Consider the following 22,300-nt stretch of genomic DNA (forward strand, 5'->3'; position numbering starts at 1 on the left):
AGAATTATCAAAATGGCTGCAAAACCCCAGGGCGCGCCAAATCCTATGGAGATCACGCTTTACAACACGAAAAGATGGCTGCCAAATCTACCATGCATGTTGTCAGTGGTGGAACGGAGACTTCACTGCTGAAACATGTCACTTGGCGACCCAACAAGTAAAAATGGAGACTTCATGAAAAGCAGTGCTTTGCTGAAAGAAATCCAGAATTTGCTCTTAAATCCTTTTTTCTTGGTTTCTGAAATGGCAGAAGGCCGGTTCAAAACACCATAAAAAATCCAATATTCTTGCTGGGTTTTACAAGTCACTTCATTCAAGAAATAATTATGAACAGACAATGTCCAGAAAAGCTGAATTTGTCATCAAAACATTCACAGCAAAAATGGGCCTGCCTGTGAAATCTGTCAAAATCTGGGCGTAGTACCAGCGGCCGCCAGTATGACAGCTGACTCTAGCTTGAATCATAAGATTTAAACTTGTGCAACTGAAATAAAATGTCTGAAAACTAAGTGACCTGTTATTAAGAGTAACCTAGGTTGTAACTATTTAGATCCCATGGTTTAGAAGCTGGAATAAGGGTTCTAGCTGCTGGTTTGAAAATTGCAAGTTTGTTTTAAACCAAGAAAAAAAATGTAACAAAATGACATTGAATTTAAGCTGGACTCAAAGCCAAACCAGTATAACACCTTCCCCCAAGAGGCCAGGCCTCTCTCTCCACCAGGAACTCACACCTATGTGATGATTAAGGGGCGGGAGGAGAATTTGGGCTGCTGTGGGAAGGGGACAATGGACTTCCTCCAACTCAAGGAGATGCTAATTAGGAAGGATCGTAAATGGCCTGAAGGAACTGGGAGGGGATTGCTCCTGAGTGCAAGAAGAGGAAGGAGGCGGAGACAAACAACCATTTGTTGATTCACAAGGACAAAAAGCTAATTTTTTAAAAGACTGATAATTTACTGTGTAAAATTGTGAAGAATAGGTAAGCCCCGGACTTGTGAATCTGATTTTTAGCTGCACATTTTAAGAGGCGCCAGTACTCTGTGCTATGTTCTGGGGAGTAGCAGTGGAAATTATGGTATTACACCAAATGTAATTATGTCAAAAGCATGAAACTTCACACCCTTATGCCCCTATACAATGTGCACATTTGTGGAAATTTGTGCTGAAATTGGACCATGTGTTCCGGACAAAAAGGGTGGAATTCTGTCAAAAGCAGACCCAAGATCCTACAGCGACAGGGCTTGGAAGAGTATCTGCTCCACAAAATGTGTGATCTAGATATGTTATTGTTATAAAGGTTGCACAATTGTAAATATGTATTGTACTAAATGTAGATTTTATGTTCAAAAGGCAATGGGAGGATTCTCTGACTCATAAACCCACATCGTCATGGTGACACCCTGTTTTCTCCTCCAATCAAGGGAGAGAGAGGGGACTCTAGCCAATAGCCCACCTAGGGGGCACGCTTAGGATAAGCCAGCATACACCCCCTTATCATACACATAAATATAGACAGCTGAGGACACACAGATTCACCCAATAACCGATTGCTTGCAGAGCACCATGCGAGAGGACTATACATCTTCCTTGCTCCAGACTCCAGAGACTTGGCAAGCAGAAAGGCCCATTCTATAGCTGAACCATTCTCAGTGTGGCCTTAAAATTCCAGAAACCAGAACTCACCCCAGACATCTAAGGGGAACAAAATAAACATCTGCGCTGTGCTGTAACTGCTTTCCTGCTAAAATAATTATTACCAGAATCTAAAGATCCAATCCAGTTGTGCTGTGCTGTGATGTGACCAGAGAGCCATTGCAGACCCAGTGCAGTCATGCTGTGCCGTGCAGACCAGAGCGACTTGCTGCCCAGTCCGGTGTGCCCAGCAGAATTTCTGAACAGAATCCCTGATCTTGCTGGACCAGAATTCCTGACGGTTCTGTTCAAACCTATTTAGTGAGTATCCATAGTTTAGGACTGTCACTAGCCTATGTACTGTCCATAGTAATCCCTATCTAAATCCATCCTATCTTGTCTTTAGAACCTGCTTTGTTAGAAATCTTTTTGACTTGCCTGAACTCTCTATCTTATCCCTACTAACTTCCTTCTGTACTAGTATTGTTAAATATCTTTGCGCTCACATATTTCATCTGAAGAAGGCAAGCTCCTCGGCAGGCAGTCGCCCTGATCCAGGGGTGCCCTGGTCCAGTGGCTGTGCTTCTGTGTGGTATTTGCTTCTTCATAGTCATCCCCTAGTTTAAAGAAATCCTGTTTGTCTTTTGAAAGCGCAACCCTGTTTTCCCATTCTTGCGCCTATCTCAGAAAAACGACCTCCACTAAAACGTCCATAACTTTCTCAGAATTAATGCTAGAAACGGAATTCCAACTTTATCCATTTCATTCTCAGATAACTTTAAAAACCATTTTTACAGTTTGCCAATCAGTTCTGTTTCTCTCTTGTGTTTGCTGGGGGGAAATTGGAATTGACATTTTGTTTGAATTCTGCATTCCTGAAACCTGTTCTCTCTCCTCCTATCTCTTTACATTTCTTGTTGGGGGGGTTGAGGTGTGTGCAGGGGGAACGAGTAACCACATTGCTATTTGATTTGAAAACACACCAAAGTATTATTTCTGTGCTGAATTGTTTGGCTCACTATTACTCCTTGTGATTAAAGAGATTGCTTAGTGTGACATCACCCCATTGGTGATTATTGTATACCCATTAAACATAGTGTGATTATATTGTGAATACATACATAAATATTTTAACTTTGCAAACCAGCCTGATTCTTGGTTCAGTGTGACCAGGGGGGTTCCACGAGAGGGGCTTGATATAAGTGGTACATCGTTCAGAATAAAAGAACTTTTAGACACAAAATAAATAAGGATTTCAGTTGTGCATTACACGCTAGGCGTTGACTTAGGTGAAGTTCCGGATTGAGATCACTTACACAAATAAAACAAGAGAGCATACTCAACCAATCACTGGGCTGGGCTGATCACTCAATGCTCAAAAAAAGTTCTCCTACTCAGCACAGTAATACAGTCCACTGAGCTAGGGTCCAAACGCATTGCTTAATGCACCAGGAATCCCACATCAATGGAAGTCTAGAGTCACCCTGGCTCAGGATAGACATGGCCATGATGCACATGTTTCTCCCACCTCATTTCTTCCAGAAGTCGGTCCAGATCCCTACAAGCCTCTAGAAGATGTGTGCCTTCACCAGAAATGTTCAGGCTCCCAAGCAAAGCACCTCAGTTGAGGCCTTCTTTTATAGCATGCAATTCAAAATGCCCTTGGGGATTTCTAAGTAATGTAGTTCTTTCCCATTGTTCGTGCACCTGCATTCACATAGCAGCAGGCTATCTGTGAAACCGCCCTACTGTGCACATCCTGGGGTCTGGGAATTGATGACCTACGCCCTAATGTCTCTTCTTATCTCCATTTGGGCAGTGGGACGGTAGGGGAGGCCCACCAGGAGTTTTCAGGTAATTCAAACATGTCACTTTTTTATTGTCCGAAAGGACACTGCTAGAGAATTCCACAGAGTGGGGTCAGGACTGAAAACGAGCACTCCCAGCCCAAACCTTGCAGAATCTATGAACTCTCAAGAGGACTTGAGAAGACAATCAGGGAGTTCTACTAGGCCCATAGAGAGTTAGTCTCGAGCAAAGGTATTCAGCACCAGTATTGTGGATGGTGCGGTGCACAATACGCTGTATCTTAAAACTGATTTGACTCTCAATCGGGAGCCAATGCAGTTGGCACAGCAAATCTTTAGAATGAGACAGTCTAGGGCCCCCGGGGCCAACCATGCTGCCCAGTTTTGTAAGATCTGTAAGTGCTGAAGAAGGCTGGCTGACCGAGATAGATGCTGTTACAATGGTCCGCAGACCCCATAATGGTGGAGGACACCACCTTAACCCGGAACTAAGAGGGGAGGAAAGGTAAGATCTTACTCAATATCTTCAGTTTAACAAAACCGGTCTGGCAGACAGAGGAGATCTGAGCTTTTCTGGAGCTGCCGGACATAAGTTTAACCCCCAAACTTTGAACCGATTCAACTGGCAGGGGACATGGGACACCCCAAAAAGGGTGGACAGTAGTCAGCACCCCAAGAAGAGCTGAATGCAGGAGAGCCAACCACCAGGACATGTGTTCTCTCCATTTAATTTTAACTAATTCAGGGCCATCCAGTGCCCAATGGAAGACAGACAATTCTGCAGCTTAGAACGAGGATCTGACCCTGCCGTATTAAGACGAAAAAGCACCTGCTTGTCATCTGCCTAGGTGTAAAAATGCAACCTGTGTTCTGCAATGAGATCAGCTAATCAGCAGGTATAAATTAAAAGGTGAGAGGGGGCAGAGCTCTGGGGAACGCCAGATGTCAACACCACCGGGGAATATTAGAAAGGGGGAAAAAACACTGTCTGAAAACGATCAGACAAAAAAGATGAAATCCAAAGAAGCAGATAGCCTGCAACCCCCGCCTTTTCCAGTCTCTGTAACAGGATCCCATGGTCGATGGTATCAAAGGCTGCAGAGAGGTCAAGGAGAATCTAGTAATGATTTCCTTACCCTCATCTAACTTTTCAAGCAGCATTCATGACATAGCAGACCAGGCGGAATTCAAATGAGGTTGTGAGTGGGGTTCCCAGGTACTGTACACACTTTTCATTAGATACCAGAAAGAGAAATGTTCTATGCACTATATTTGTATCAGAAATGCAATCTTTATATTAACGAAAAGGCAAAGGGAAAAACATTACACTAACAAGTAAGCAAAACTTTGTAAAATAGGGAGGTCACAGTTTAGTAAGTAGGTATCACTTTTTCAATAAGAGTTCTTTTTAGAGTCAAAGGTCATTCCTGAAAAATAAACTTCACAAGAGGCCAAGAGGCATGGAAGAGTATTGCGAATAGGGGCAGTTACTTTAGTGGGAAAGTGCCCCTGAAGTTCAGTTAGAGGGAGACCCTGAAGAGTTTCTGAAAATGAAGAAGAGTCCCCGGGTTTAAAGAAAACAATGAAGAAAATCCCTGTCACATGGACAGGAGAGCAATACCCATGGTACGGGTGAGCAGGATATGGTTTGGGGTTTCCAGAGGTGGTTGCTGTGCAAGTTGTTCAGCAACCACAGAGGGCTCCATCTCAAGGTCTCCAGTTATGGCACACTGATGCAGATGGAGCCCGCAAGATTGTTGTTAAGGATGATTATACAAGACATGAAAACTCCAAGATCAGAGGTCAGAGCTAGAGGAGCAGATAGGAGAGACTGCTGTAGTCTGTGGTTGACAAAGGGATGCAAGGTTCCCATGTCATCCTCGGGCACATGACCCAACTTCTGAGGGAAGCTTTGGCTAGGCAATACCCAAACAAAGAGCTGATATTGGACAAAAGATGAAGAAAGCACACTGGCGAGAGCTAGTCTCAGCAGAATGGACAAGGAAGCCAACTTTGACAGTGACGTCACAAGATTGGGGCATCACAACCTCTACAGTTTCCCAGGTTTGGAGAGGTGCTTACCTAGGTTCATGTGGTGAATATTCCCGGGATGGTTCAACATCAAAGGTGTGCCTGCTTCTGGGCCCTGTGCTGCAGGCACAGTCAGGAGCTTCAAGGAGAAAATGTTCCTCCTGGTCTTCTATGGAGAAACAGAACTTCAGCATCCAATTGTTTGGCACATCAAAGGTTTCTGTTGCAGAGCCTCTGTCCTTCCTTGGGCAGCAGGCTTTCCAGAGCGCAGGTTCAGAGATCCAGTTCAAGCAGAGGGTTGGTCAGATGCGGGTAGACCATCCTGACAAACAGAGACGTGCATTCTGTAAAGGTCTATCACACAAATGAATTAATCCTGACTGTTTTAGAAAGTCATCTGCATATGCCAGTCAGAACAGGTTTCAGAGTGACTAAAGACCCCAGTCCTGGAGCCAGGGGGACACAGCAGTTAAAGATGGCCATCTCCTTTTACGCACACAAATAGGTGCAAGGGATAGTCAGATCTGAGTAAAAACCAAACACCAAAGACTCACGTTGCAGAGGGCAGCCTGCTGTAGGCTACCCTCTGCAAGGCTGCTTCTTCCATCTTCCCTATCTCCTTTTTACTTTAGCAGGGTCCTCCACAACCCTTTTCCCACTGCAGTACTTCCTCTTGCCATCCCACCCCTGTTCCCTTACAGCACTTAACTGTCTCCCATCTGCTCAACCTGTGCATCTTTGTGGGCCATTAGGTGGAACTGCGTCACTCCATTGCGTATCCTTCTTTTTTCGGCATGGTTATTATGTTGCAATTCCCCCTAGCAGTTTAGAGATTTATTTTACTTGCGTTAAGGGCAAAGCAAACATGATGAGTGTTTTACATGGGGGGTACTTGTGCAGCCAGCAAGGAAATGTTTTCTTACTGTGGCACTTCATTTTTACTGGCAGTAAGGGCAAAGCCAACAAGAGTATGTTCTTATGTGGGGATACTCACATGTATTGGTGCAGCATGGAATAATAGTTGGAATAATCCCCCCCATCTCTTCACCTCTGCCTGTACGTATGCATGACCTAAATGTAATAGGACCAGTTAGTTTGTCTTTCCTGTCGGCCCCGCCCGCACTGTTTTCCACCCTCCCTCCCGAGCTTGGTCTCAACTGTACCCATGTAGCAGAAATGTTGCCAGGCCCAGTATGTCAGTTTTTTCTGTTTAGATCATTCGAAATCTTCAAGGCCTAAGAATGATTACTGTATTTCCTTGCTCTGTTCATGCATTGAAGCACTTTGAAGCACTTCACCTGTGTATAAGCGCTATATAAATAATCAGTACATAAAATAAATACATTTAGTGTGCAAAGGCAGCATGAAAATACATTGGAAAATGCTCCCACTGCTGTGCCTTGTTGGTGACTTGGCATCTTTGGAATTTTGCATGTCATACCCTACAAAATCGATTGTAAACTGTGCGCCCTTTTACACAATTTTTCACAAAAAGTGTGCTGTAAAATGCACCATTTTAGCTCTTCATTTAAAATTATTTCTCATGGAGAACCCCCTTAATCCCGTTGGTTAATTTCTCCAGTTAGCGCCTCCAATTCCCCTGCTCCATGCACATAGGTTTCTGGAAGCAGAGAGAGCTTCCTGGATCCTGACATGCACAGTGGAGGCGGATTGCCACCATTTCACTGCTGCACCTGATGCTCAGCTGCTAAGTGGGCATTTACAGATTTTGGATGGACCTTGCCCACTTAGGCCCTACCGGTCTAGGCCTTTGCAGCCGAGCCATTAGAGGAATTGAGAACTTCCAAAACAGTACATTTTTACTTCAAGTTTGGTGCCAGCGAGTTGTGTAGCTTACTTTGCGAGGAGGTTCCCTGATCCTATATCATTGCAATATATGCGTCCACATCTAATATTTAAAGTCAGGGTTCAATGACATATCAGAGCGTTTCCAGTCCCTTTTCACATACAGGATGTACACTCAGGGAGAGAGTGGGGCTGCATAGATGCTGAAGTAGTGGTGGTCGTCACACATACAGAGGGGATCATTTGAACTTTTGTGAGAAGTTTGATACCTCTCACACTGGCCACAACAATCCCTCAACATTAATGGGGACATCTCTGAAGACATATCTGGAAAGTAAATCAGTGTGTGGCAACAAGGTAGTGAATAGAAACTGGGAACCGACACAATAGATTCAGTGCTGATTGCTTTACAATAAGGTACCCAAATGGCAGAGGGCATGCTATACCAGACCCAGTTTGCGTACATTATGTGTGAAGGTACAATAGCACAATGCTTGTTACGTAAGAATTGATGTTGGTCCACTTGAAAAAGTAGGTGACTAGAGTAGGTTGCTATATTTAAACAGTATGCTGCTGGGAGGTCAATTTTAGCACACTGTGCACACCACCACCCCCTTTTAAGATACCTCTAAATCCGCACCTGTATAACAGGATACATGTTCAAATAATGTTCTAATAATTGTTTAAATAATATCGCAGGTAAGACTTTAGAACTAAGCAATTAGATTGAAGACAGGAAAAGAAACAGTGCTTTTGATGACAACTATTCACAGAGAGCACATGCATTCAAAGGCACACCTCCTTCGGCATACCTAAAGATTTATATCCATATCAAAGCAGACTCTGTTAATATCTCATTTGTAAAGAAAACGCATAAAGTAAACATGTCTTTAAATATAGGGAATTACTTTGCTTACACAGTACAGAGTACAAAGTTTATGAGGTATTTAGAAATCCACACCCATTCATGGTTAACATGCTTCCTTGTTCCAACAACTCTTAGGCACAGTGCCCATGTTAACCCCTCCATCTGTGCTTCTCTCAGCGATCAATTTATTTAACCCTCCAAACATCACCCAATGGCATTATTATATGTTGGCCTTCATTCTGAAAATGGTGGTAATGATACTGTCATTAGTAACTGACAAACTCTGCTGGTGGTAACTTTTGAACAGCCAAATACTGCACAACAAGAAAGAACACTCTGCTGATTTACTGTCAGTTTACTTCTTGTTTGCCTCCAGTGGTGAATCTATACCATCACAGAAACATATGACATATAAAAAGATAAGTAATTACTACTGAAGATAAGATAAGATCTCAGCTGCTCTTAGATTGCCTTACCAGTTAACACCTGCAGCACTGTGAATTGTGTATCACGTTTTGTTGTATAGCACACAAGTCATCATGGAGAAGTATTCTTTTTTTCTTGAGAGGCCATACCCTATGTCCAGAAATGGCATCTTTATGCAGATGACTCCCATTTTGTTTTCAATCTAGCTGGTTAGCGATCCCCTGCTCCCATAGACCATTACACATTTCCCACAGTGGGTACACGTCTAGATGATAGATAACAACTTGTGTCTTCATGCCAACAACATGGAAACATGAGGGATTGTTCCTACATCATTTCTATTACCATGTAAATGGCAAGAACTGCAGGGCACCCCACCAATCCAATCCAGCAGGATAAATAATCTAGGTATCCTTCTTGACCCTGATATGCCTTGCCACCAGCAAAATAAAGATATCATATATTGTTGTTCGGCCAAAATAAAATACTTTGTTGTACTTTACTTTGACAAAATAACATTGTGGGGAAGTTACTACATACATATCTATTAAGGGTTAGAGGTAAGAGGGTGGTGGGAGACGGGTAGGGCAGGGGTGGGTCCGTGAAAGGTAAACAGGGGAACCTCTGATTTAAAAAATCAGGACAAATTTAAAAAAGCGCAGTTATTTTGTCAAACTGCTGCAAAGCAACGTTGAACCAAAAAAAACAAAAAAACAACAGAATGCTTCCAGCTTCATATTCTGTGTAAGATCATACCAGAAACCTAGAAATGGAACAATAGATTACTCGGATCAGAACTCTGGTCCTAGTGAGCCTCGGTTAATCCGACCGCATAAGTCATTATACGTTAACTTCAAAGATTCACCAGAAAGATTCCTGGTTTAAAATAGCAGGGTTTTATCTTGCCAGGTCTCAAGGCCCTGCACCGTGTGCCAGTAGGACCAAGAATCACTTTTATAACACTCTTAATCGCAACAAAACTTAACCACTATTCCTAAATATCCTTCCCCCTATCTAAAAAGTGATCAACTAAGAGACCTCAAATCTGCAATGGAGCAGAAACTCATGCCTGGCAAATTCAAGAGAATTTGACAGAGTGGAAGACCTGTCAATGTCATAGAACCCAACCAATGGAACGTTCTTCAGAAAGACCTAAGAATGGACAAACATCATGGCAAATATGTGTAAAGAATAAAGTGCTTTTTAAAAAAAAAGTCTTTTCAGAAAATGTCAAGATAGACAGCGACTTATTGTTGTAGCTCTCCACAGAACGGGACTGTAATATATTATCTGATTGAATGTAAAGTCGTCTATTAAAATGAATTTGATTAAAAAGATACTTTGGGCCTCATTCTGAGTTTGGAAGTAATTCAGTGGTAATTCTGCCGAATTACCTTCAAAATCGGTTACCATTACCACCACTTGGCCCTGTGGATTTACCACGGGATTACAAGTGGTGGTAGGGCAGTGTTAGTCCCCATAGGGCTCCATGGGGTTTTCGGTTCTTCTGCGGTAATTCTGGTGATTTTTGGCTTCAAAGTGGAGGATTTACCTCCAGCATGATGGCGGTTTCAGACATCTCAAATCGAAATGTGTAATATCAAGTCATTTGATTGGTGTCTGTCACAGTCAATACAATAATTGAAATCTATTCCTTAATAAACACATTGAAGTCGGATGTTTCAAGGGTTAACCTGATACCTAGAAAATAGTGAGCGAAGTAGGCCCCACGCTGGAGGTAAATCCTGCACTTGAAAGCCAAACTCGGGATTTGGAAGTGTGGGAAAAACAGCTGTTTTTCTGATACCTCAAAAAGAGTGGTTGTAACGGAATTACCATCACTTTTTTACCGCTCTGCCAAACTTGAAATGAGGCAGTTTGCATTGAAATAGCAAGAGAATAATCTTAAACTGACAAAACAACGCAAAAACGAAATTGAGCTGGTCATTATTACTAGTAGCAATGCTTGCAGTAAGATAATTATTCCAATATTTGACTTCTATACTTACAGGCAAAGTAAAGTTATCTTAATTATTTATTCTCCATAATTATTAAATGTACACAGGTGTGTTATGCTCAAAGTACTTAATGTAATATAAACGGCCAAGAACCAAGTGTTTCTTTCATTTAAAAACAGTGTTCTCTAAATATTCCTTTTTCTCAGAGCAATGCCCCAGGTATTTAGACAACTGTGAGAATGAAGGTTTATGGTCAAAGTAAGCAGATCTGTTAAAGTTAATTTGCTGTAGAAGAATCGGCATGACATGACACTTTCTCTCCCTCAACACTGATAAGACTGAAGTCCTATTCTTTCCCTCCAACATGCTCACCCCTCATCCCCCTCCTTTCATTCACTTTCCCCCTTCTAATCTCCCCATTTCTGCTCATGCTTGCAATCTAGGCCTCCACTTTGACTCCTCCCTCTCCTTTACCCACCATATTTCCCTTACCTCTCGCGCCTGTCACTACCACCTCTTCAATATTCGTAAAATCTGTTCCTCCCTCACCTTCCATGCTACCAAACTCTTAATCTCTTCCCTTGTATTCTCTCGTCTTTTCCATTGCTCTTCTCTCCTCTTTGGACACCCTGCCTCTCATCTTGCTCCCCTTAAATCTCTCCACTACTCTGCCATCCGTACCCTTTGTCTTCTTGCTCTTCATTTCCTCTTCGCTCTCTTACCTTGGCTGGCGTCCCTTTTACTCCCAACTTAAATTTCACTTCCTTTGTCTCGTTTTTAAATATCTTCATGATCTCGCTCTGCCTATCTATCCTCTCTCCTTTCTTTCTACTCTCCCTCCCGCTCTCTCTGTTCAGCTGATCGATTCCTACTTACTGTTCCTCCCTCCCCTTGCGCCTCTTCTTGTTTCCGTTCCTTTCAACTCCTTGCCCCCCTACACTGGAACTCTCTACCACTCTCCATCCACTCCATTAGCTCCTACTCCTCCTTCCGAGCCTCCTTGAAATCTATTCTTCTCCTTTACCCGTCCTGATGTTCCTCATCACTTCCCTTCCTCTTCTCTCTTACCTCCCTCTTACACTTCCTCCACTCCCCTTGAAACTCCATCTTATTCCCCCCTGACTCCCTTCATCTCTCCCCCAACTCCTTCACTCCTTTTAACCTAGAAATTGTTCTACATACTGTTTTTAATGGCTTGTCTCATGTTTGTAATTATGCTTCTAGTTATCATGTTCTATGTATTCTTGTTGTTATAATGTAAAGCGCTTTGGCGTAAAGTGCTATATAAACTTAATGAATACAAATACAAATACATACAGGTCAATAGGATTTGAATAGCCCATTGTATAGGGAAAAACCAGACTCCCTCATAAATAGCTTGAGATGAGGTCCCATGCACTCATATTAGGTCAAAGCCATGGAGTATTCTTAGATGATGACCTATTTGCTTGGCTAATTAACTTTAAATTAGTACATACGAATGAAAGAGCTGGCCCTATTGGATCTATTGTGTTCAAATGAATCCCAGGTCACAAATTATAGAAAGTCATAAAGTTTAAAAGCATTTCACAAGTGCAAGTAGCTTTTCAAAGTAAACCCTCAATGAAACAGAGATCTCTTTATTCTAGGTCACATGAGAGGCAGGACATGGGGAAAGGTTTATAAAGAAAGGAAACTCAATCTTAAGATTGCTGTGAAGAAAGTCATGTTTAAGGTGAATTACATTTTAAATATGTATACAATTCAGAGGTATCTAAAATGCTATATGTTTGGCTCCTACTCCCAATGTCCGATTTCAAAAACTAGCATGCAACATTAGTGTGAACTTGTGCACATCCTCACATATGAAGATTGCTGCCAATAAGTGAAGTTTTGCACCTTGAATAGGAAAATCACATATTTTCAGCTTTTTATCTTAGATATGTTGTGAATTGCACACAAATTACCCAGTGCAAGACCCTTAAAAATATGATTTTATAAGCTGAGGGATAAACAGAATCTGTATTTTTTAAATTGTGTATATGTTCTGCCTAAAATATGTATTTCATTGATGCTAGGAGGATGGCATGTGGGGAAATGAGCCCAAAATCTGGGACAGACACTCCTGTATCCAGCCTTCTAACGTGAGAGCCAATAGGAAAAAGGTGGGTTTTGGATGTGTCATTTTCCCTTTGATCCAGAGACCAGTCAAGTGCAGTGACCAATAGGAATCTGGACTCCATCCCACAGGAGAGAGACCGATCTGAATTCCAACTCGAAGCAGCCGATGGGAAAATCTCTTATCTAGACTGGACTGAATGAACAGTCCTTTCCCAATGCAGGACACGCTTACCTCAGAGGGATTTTGGTGCAGGTGCACTGACTGAAGGGAACACATACCTGGCAGAGCTTCCCAAGGGCCATCTATGTCTCTAACGATGAAGAGCCTTTGAAAGAAAAACTAAAATGGAGTGCCTATGATCCCATATAGCATTAGAACACATTTTAGGGGCCCTGTGTACAAGCTGTACCAACAAAAAAGGAATCTAGTACAAGATGTGTGCAATTTGTAATGTATAATAAAAATGTAAACCCTAGGTCGAATCATCAAAGGGGGGGGGAGGCTTCTCCCCCCATTTTGAATCCAAATGCCGGTTTTAGAGATCTCAAATTGAAATGCGTAATATCAAGTAATTTGATTGGTGTCTGTCACAGTCAATACAGTCGGATGTTTCAAGGGTTAACCTGATACCTAGAAAATAGTGAGCGAAGTAGGCCCCGCTGTCCCAGAAGTTTAAAAGCAGCAGGAATTACAAGAAACCAAAGCCTTGATAATTATTTACAACCTGTCGGACTCCATTGAAGAGGAAGTCAAATATCATTAATGCCGATGCTAGAAAGCAATACTTTGTCATAGAAAGTGTTTAACATTTTAGATTTAAATCAGCCGTAGTATAGGAGAATATTACATGAGTTGTAATTCAAATAAGCTGTTTTATTTTAAACTTTATTCTGAGAACTGCTTCACCTTTTTGATTTTAAGATGGTTGTGGATTTAAAAGCATAATTCACGTCATAACTTACAATTGGTTTAAACTGAGATGTGGGTGCATTCCCATTGTAATTCTAGTATGGAATCACCTGTCACATTATTTTGATGCCATTGTATTTAATAAAATAAATTGTCAGTGCAAACCAGCTTGTTGCTTGTCTCTAAATGTGAGGGTGGGATAGTTACAAATTAAAATGTTAAACCGAGGCTTATTCAAGACCAGAAAGTGATTCTCAGAACTATAAAATAAATTGGGCACATGGTGTTTGAGGGTGGGTTTTTAAGCTTCTTTAGATAGGGTGTTGACTAATTGAAGTACCTAATTGAAGTATATCAATAATCCAGCAGACTATCTTCTATGAAGATGCAGGACTATCCCTACGCCTACAGTAACCAACTTTTCCCAAAATGCACTTTGGTGGTGTAGGTGAAAAACCTAAATATACCTGATGGGATCATGAAATGTGTGTTCAGTTGAGAAGACTAGGCCTCAATTTAGCTATGAAGAAGAATTCATCTTGGAAACTGTACATTCAGGAAGAATGGAAACAAATATCGTTCGAATTAAGTATGTGTTCACTCACACATTTGAAACTGCTGCAGCAGCACTAATGTTTAGAGAAACGCCTACACTGCCAAAATGATATTCACATACAATGATAAAGTTACTTTTAGACTAGTAAAGTTTAGAAAATGTTCAAGGCTTAATTGTATTTGTTGTCTGCAGCTGCAGGCTTATCTTGCATAGGTGTAGAGATTTAACCTTGGATGACTGGGATGCATCACAGGAACTGCTATTGTCCCAATTGGAGAAGACCAAAACCCTTCCATGATCAAAACTAAAATGGCTTGCCATAATCAGGGAGGATTCTGGGAGGGCACTTTATTATGGTGAACAGGGAAGACACTAAGGGCCTCATTTCAAGTTTGGTGTTATTTCGGCAGTAAATCCACCGGAATACTGCCAAAATCGGTTACCTTTACCATCACTTGGTCATGTGGATTTACCATGGGATTACAAGTGGGGGTAGGGTAGTGTTTGTCCCGATTTATTGAGTCCATGGAACTCTATTGGAGATCATTGGTGGAATTACCACTTGGTAATTGGTTAGACCACAAATGGTCAGGTAAAAGTAAGTTAGGATCAGGAATGTATGCCCTTGTAACCCTATGGGAGAACAGCAACAGGCAAACAGACTAACCTCCCTGGCTCAGCGTTCTCTGCAGACCACTTGTGGTGATTCCAGAAGCTGTTGCAGGCTTGTTCTTGTGCCTCGATTCCTTTTGTGAGAGTCATCTAGATGTCCACACAGTAGAAGTTACTTTTGGTCGAAGGGTTAGTTTTGGTCAGTCGTGGTGCTTAGGAATCAGTTCCAGACAGCTTCCAGTAGAAAGCACAAACAAGGACAGGTAAAGACTTCTCCAGGTCAGACAGCCACAGGACACCTCTAGGACACGAAGATGGCAGCAACGGGCGATCATCGATCTGCGAACACAGGAGCAGACCCAGCACATCTTCCCTCGTGGTGATATGGCTGAAGATGCAGGAGTGTGTGACTTGTGGCATATGCTAAAGATCTGCAAAGTTCCATGGCTCTGCTCAGAACAACAACGGCTGCAGTGAGGTAGCCCAGGCGAGAGCTGGTCAGCCCATCAATTGGTCCATAGACCCTGCTGAAGGCTCAGTAGTCAAAGATCCTCGAGCAGGTGTCAAGACTGGTTGTTCCCACCAGTCGTGGGGTTGAAGTACCAACAAAGGCTTTCTTGAGATCAGGAAGGACAGAGGAGCACAGCTTCACCAGGACAGCACTGGAGTTGATGCTAGTCTTAGAGTTCTTGGCTCCAGCGGTGATCGGATGAACAGTTGCAGGAGCTCTCCTTCTATTCAAGATTCCGGCTGGGAGAAATTCCAAATCCAAACCCATCAATGGAAAGGATATGCACCATTCAAACAGGCAATGGCTCTCCATCATGGATAGCCACTGGCCACCACATTGGTCTAGCAACAGAGATTCAGGCTCCAGAGATGTAGATAGCAACTAGACTTGTCTGGCACACACACATACCGGCCCTAGACCCACAAAAGCCACAGCTTTCCCCAGGTAAGGGATTTCCATATAAGACATTTCCTGACCTGAGAAGGCAGCAAGAAGGCGAGAGAACAATTTGGGCTTTAGTAGCTAAATGCAAAAGTGCACAAGTACAATGTCAAACAAATTGAAACATTATCACAGCTGCTGCCAGCTGGTCTTAGTCACATTGTCAAAGTAACCAAAAAATTATTATATAAAAAGATAAAAGTATCCAAAGAATTCTAACTGCACTTCACAGCAGGGTGATGTGTGCAATTGTAACATTACAAGAATTTGCAAAGCGAGAGATAGGTTCACATTACGAGTTTGGCAGTGTTCCGGCAGTAAATCTGCCGAAATACTGTCAAACTCCATTACTGTTACTGCAACTTGGTCTCGTGGAGTTACCACAGGATTACAAGTAGAGGTAATTCCCCAATGTTAGAGTCCATAGGACTGCATGGGATTTCTGGCAGATTTACCACCGGCAGAATTACTGTGCAGTAAATCTGCCGATTTTTGGAAGTAAAGGGGAGGATTTACCACCAACAAGCCAGAGGTGAATCTGCCAGTTTACCCCCAAAAAACCAGCAGATTTACTGCACGGTACCTCCACCGATGGTAAATGCACCAAAATTAAAGTTTGATGGTGCAGGAAAAGTGGCGGTAACAGAATGAATGCCACTTGCAAACTTCTAATGAGCCCATAGTCTCACAGTACTGATACTCTTAGGGACTAGTCAGTTTCCCCATAAGAATGAGCAAAAGAGGCAAGAGAAATAAATCAGAAGACTTTACTTGCCCCCAAAAAGTCAGTACAGTGTTCAAAGCACACAAAAGGAAAGGGTGTCCACAAGAAGGCTATCAGAGGAAAGCAGCAGAAAGTAAATCTTTCCTAAGAATGATCTCTTAGTAATATTCTGTCTGCTGCTTTGAAACGAACAGTGTGAAGAAGGTACAAAGAGAGGTTGTTTCAGGGGTTTTGTGGATCAGTGATTGATATTGTAAAGTGTCCTGCACATCTCTGTTCTCTTCATGTCTGTGTTTTCCTATAGTGATGATATTAAAGATCTGATGAACTAACCACACCAAAATCGTGGTGTGTGATTGTTTTCCACAACCATGGCAACCGTCACATCCAACTTATAGCCAGCATCACTTACATTACGTATGTTTTATTGGTATACCAGCATGCACTATGTTCTGTATTGTGAATGTTTACAGTGCTTTCCCTATCCCCATCCACCTTCCATTACACCTCTACACCTCCCTTTTTCCTCCCCTGTGCATTCTTTGAAGTAGCTGTGGTACAAAAGGTGTCTTACAAAGCAACAATTCATACATACATAAATCTCACTTCCAATAGCGTCTGATCCATTCTCCAATACAATGGGTGCTCATGGAAATCAATAATCAATTCAATAATGCCCTCACAGTTAATGTGCCAAACACTGATCCATATCGTTATGTCAGTGTTTTTCATGTCGGAGCTTTTTGTGAAAAAAAACGATCGATACATTTCAATCAGTGTGCAATTCCTCAAGGCAAAGTTTGCCTTCATGGTTTGTAAAGAGACTCTTAATTTCAAAGTGTGCAAAAAGGCACCACAGTTACACAATGCCCATGTTAATTCAATATTGAAGCATAAGACCTGGACATGTCCTTACCTTTACACCCCTCACACGTCAATGCATTATAGTGGTATCCAGAGGCCTTGTCTCCGCAAACCACACATAGTTCATTTCCTTTAATTCTCCCAAAGGCGGTTCCCATTCTGGTTTTCCTTGTTACAGGTGTTTCCATCGTATCCGAGTCTGCCTTGAAGCTGTCATCACTGGGAATTCTTTTGATTTCATACAATCCCGATGGAAGCCATTTGTCTCTATGCTGGGGGCAATAGCCCAGATTGGGGTAATAGGATGATGGGGACATCTGAGGCATTACTGCAGGAAACTGCATTGTGGAATAATTTGTGGTATTGATAGCAGCATTGTGATCTTGCACTGGTGGGTGAACTTGATCTGCAAATGTAGCTAAGAAAAAAAAATAGAAAGGGTAAAAATATCAGTCACAAAAAATGTTCTAGACTTGTCGATAACATGACTCACAAATAATTCAAATAGTGCACGTTTAATTGTGATAACATTTAATGACCAACTGATTTATCAGGGAGTTAATAAGTGTTTGTTATTTTCCAACGCCTTCTACCACAACTTGGTTAATGCATGTCAGAAAATCAATTAGCCTTGAGTTAAAAAGGGCAGTGTGAATGAGTATGAAAAGTCCTATGACGTTCTGTAGTGTAAGCCTTATCTCGAAAAACAGTTTACCCATTAACCATTTAAGATTAAAACGAGTTGCAGTGCTGTTTTTCTCGGAAAGAAAAAACGATTCTGTTGAATTTGGCAAATGCTGCAAATGTATAGAGGCTTCCGGAATCACTGAGAAGTATTTGTCTGAAGAAGATTGCGCCACCTGCACAGAGTTATAGAAGTTAGACATTTCTCTAGGGATATTCGTCTACATGTAATTTCCCTTTCTTGTTGATTACAATGGTTGAAATGTTGTACCCGTGTCCTCCTTTATTATTTTTTCAAGGCCCTCTATACTTTCATGGACAATAAATGGTCCCCCAATTAAATATAATTGTCCCTGCGTTTATTATGGCTGCAAAAAGAGAAGGCAGACTGCAGGGATGGGAAGGGATCACTGATGCACTATGAACTAAATCATTATCCTTGTGATTTATACCATGCCTTTTATGTCTCTTTTATTGCTGTCGAATTCTAGCTGTTTTATCTACACTGCATCGAACGTATCAAGATAAGTATCAGTGATTGCATGATAACCCACGTGATAACCTCATGTCCCACTCAGAGATATTTCTTTTAAACCATCTATCATGTCCCTTGCATTGTTTTAATTTATTTTTCATAGTCTTACATATATGAAAAACATTGACACACCTTCTAACATTAGCACCATTGGTAGCGCCTTTAACCAATGAAACTACTTAGAACACCGCCTGTATTAACCAACGAAAGCCAGCGCTCTGAGCATTTCATTGGGTTAGGGGATTTCTCTTCCCTTTCCTGCTCCCTCTTCACCTCTTTGCTACACGGGTGCTGATGTTGTAAAAAAGAAACGTACCTTTGTTTCACACCCCTGCGCCGTGCAGTGCCGCTGTCAGTTGAAATCCGTTTTCATTTTGACGGCAGTCATCAACATGGCAAATGGACTTCTGATGACAGCACCACAGTGCAGCGCCGGGTCGCGAAACAAAGTTACCTTTTATATTTACATTTATTTTTTAAAACACCATTAGGACCCGTGTAGGGAGCTAGACAGATGGCGTGCCAACCCTTTTGGTAATGCCACCGTAACCCTCGATAAGGGACCATCGCTGCGCCTTTCAGCCTTTATCTTGGGTGGCGGGCCATTACCCATAGGGATTGGCCCACCACCTCAGGGCATACCGCCTCAATAAACCCCTTCACATTATGTAAATCACACAGTACAGTCCACTGCCACCTCCATATGAAATCAAATGAAAACATTTGCAAAAACAGATATGTAGATACAAAGAAAACTATGCTAGGTGTAAGGGAGGCATGGTATCACAAGTATCACACTGACACAAAAGGTACAATTTGTAAAACCTTTATTTGAAGTTCAATGGGTTTGGAGAAACTCCTACTTTTCTCTATAGCTAAAATGGGAATAGTCTTGGCCATAAAATGATTAATAAAACAGTCCTAGTATAGTCTGTCAAATACAAATGGCCTATACTAGCAAAACCTAATGCCTGTCTTATATCTTGTGCAAAAAGTCTGAAAAGGAGAATATGTATGCAATGAAAGTCAGTGTTCAAATATAAAGAGTAAATGTGGCTGAGTCAGCTCTCCTCCCCACGTTGGACAGCACGGAGTACGGCGGTTCCTGTAGGCACAATGACACACTCTGGCTTAGATTCTTAACACAAAGGCAGTTCAAAACATAGATCGAGGCCTGCATGGCCTTTCAAGTTAAAGTCTTACTTTCCAATTTCTTACTTTCCAATTTCAAAAACACAGTTCACCATAAAATTCACGTTGGTCCCCCTCTGTCGGGCTCAAACCTCTTAAGGCAAAAGTTGACATCCGTCTCCTTCAGTCAGGCTCAGATCTCTAACAGCAAAAGTTCACATTGGTCTCCTTCAGTCGGGCTCAGACCTTTCAATGCAAAAGTTCACATCAGTTTCCCTCAGTCGGGCTCAGACCTTTCACAGAAAAACAAAAACACTGCAGGGGTTCCCTTCCCCAAGCCAAATTCACCTCCTTCAGGATTTCCCTTCCCCTAACTTATTACACTTGTGGTCTCCCTCAGTCGGACTCGCACCATTTCCTGATTTTGAAGACTTTCAAGTGTGCGTGGCTTTTTCTACAGACCTCTGCAGGACCACTTCAACTTTCAGCTTTCAACACACACTCTTATGCTATTTTCCCCAGTGCTTCTTGGTCTGGGTATTTCACTGTCTTATGCATCACAGTTCAACGTTCACCTTTTTACTTTCCCCTTCTCTCAAGGTTAATTTTCATCACCTTGCTTTTACAGTTTGTTCAATTTATCGCTACAAACCTTTCACCTTTCACATAGACTTTTAAGTGGGCTACTTCCTTTTGCCGGACCACTCTGTTTCTCAGTATCACTGACTTTACAGCTATCATTATTACTTCAAGGTTCATTTGCAGGTCTGCCTTTCTTCATGTCTCACCCAGACGTGTGCAGCCTTCAATTGTGCGATATAATGTCGCCACTTCCATCATTCATTAGCACACACCGGTCTCTCATGTTGCTTGCCAACTCACCGGCTGTGTGTGTTTCTTTCTTGTCTTTACTGTCTTCCAGTTTGCGAGTCAATGTTAGTACCACAGGCTTGGCCTCACCTCCCCAACTCTGCCGTTCACCCAGCAGGGTCGCTGGCATCCAGTAAGACAATGCAGCCTTCTGGTTGGGCTTTGGCCTTCTCCACGCCTCTTTCGTGCCCTTTTGGAGGCAATGACCACCTGCAGGAAACTGCTGGAGTTTTCCACCTATGGCTCTCCTCCCCCAATCCTTGCTCTGCTCCAGTAGGTACGCCTTCACCCCAGAAGCCATGCTTTTACTGGTATCTACCAGAGTGTGTCTCTATGTTCTGCCTTTTATCTGTGTGAGGAGAGCTAATTTGTATCAGATGTATGCACTTAGAGTCAAGTGCCTGACAGTGCCTGACCCAATTAGCGGGACATGTCCAATGTGATATGTATGCACTTAGAGTCAAGTGCCTGACATTGCCTGACCCAATTAGCGGGACATGTCCAATGTGATATGTAAGAGTTAGCATTGTTACTCTCAGTTGGACTCTTCCTCGGCCAGCTGTATGTGTAAAAAGGTGGGGGAGTTGGGACATTGGAGAATCCTATGAAATAGGATGGATCATGGGTACGGGAAAGGGAGGAATACCGCGGCTCACCATCAGCGGTCCAACACCGCTCCCGAAGACCCGTCACCCAGGTGATCCTCCCACACTGGTCCACCCCCAGGGTCTGGATCTAAAGGCCACAACCATGCCCTGGCCACCTGAGAGAGAGAGATCCCCGGGGATTAGCAGGTGAAACATCCCTTGGTGTCTCACATAGGGCAAAACAGGAGGGCACCTAAAGGCGACATCATAACACATATTAGTCAGCCATCCACACAAGCCCATTGTTTTTCTGTTAGGCATTATGAAGGCATTTTGGCCAAGCATTGCCATCAGGTACCCATTTACTCATGCCATTCGTATCCTATTGCTATTATATGCAAAGATATTACTATCATTTGTCAAGTATTGCCATGATATGTCCTGGTACTGACATTTTATGCAAGATATTTCTATTGTATACCAAGTATTGCCTTCAAATGCAAGGTACTCTAACGATTTCCATGTATTACCATCAAAACCCCACACACCACTGTCAATGATTGTCGTAAAAATCAACCTACTTCCACCTTTTGCACAAGCCTCAGAACTCACATAATTGCCATACCCCAGCTACTGACATCATATTGACCTTACTCACATCATTTGCAATGTTTCAAACCATATATTGAGCTACCCGCATTGGGGCAATAAGATCGGTCAATTATTTGAACATTACCATTACACCCAAGTAGCCCACCTTTGCGAGTTTCTATTATGCCCAGTTAGCACATCATTGCTAATTTACACCAGGCCCTGATCGCAAATGTTTTCAGTCCAATTACCATATTGTATAATGCCAATTAGCATGTCTTGTTTGTTTGTTTGTTTGTTTGTTTATTAATTTGTAATGAGCTCCAGACCCAGAGGTAACTAGGCTCAGCAGAAAGAATATGTAAAGCTTACAATGTTACAAGAATCTGGAATTTACAATGTTACAGAATTTACAATGATGCAGAAATGTACAGTATACATACTTTGCACTGATGCAAGTATAAGCAAGTGGTTACAAACGATTAATATAAAAAGATGCAATAAGTTTACATGCAATGTTATATACATTTGTTGATGTATTTCTAATAATACATATATACAGTGCAGTTATGCTAAGGCTACAGAGGTATCTAAAGGGTGACTACAAGTTATTAGAGTTAATGTGTTTGATGAAGTTCCTTCTAAAGTGTGAGAA

General features: G+C 42.2%; 1 protein-coding gene across 2 annotated transcripts in view; it reads right to left on the reverse strand.

The window, feature by feature from the left end:
• NR1H4 (nuclear receptor subfamily 1 group H member 4) overlaps positions 1 to 22,300 on the reverse strand; it is a 570,288-nt gene that overhangs the window by 287,231 nt on the left and 260,757 nt on the right. For both annotated transcript variants that reach the window (XM_069629349.1, XM_069629350.1), the window contains exon 2: positions 17,300 to 17,665. In XM_069629349.1, the coding sequence (XP_069485450.1) occupies positions 17,300 to 17,665 (366 nt within the window). The remainder of the gene's footprint in view (positions 1 to 17,299; positions 17,666 to 22,300) is intronic.

The sequence above is a fragment of the Ambystoma mexicanum genome, chromosome 12 (assembly GCF_040938575.1).
Source record: "Ambystoma mexicanum isolate Mex_15411 chromosome 12, UKY_AmexF1_1, whole genome shotgun sequence".
Lineage (NCBI taxonomy): Eukaryota > Metazoa > Chordata > Amphibia > Caudata > Ambystomatidae > Ambystoma > Ambystoma mexicanum.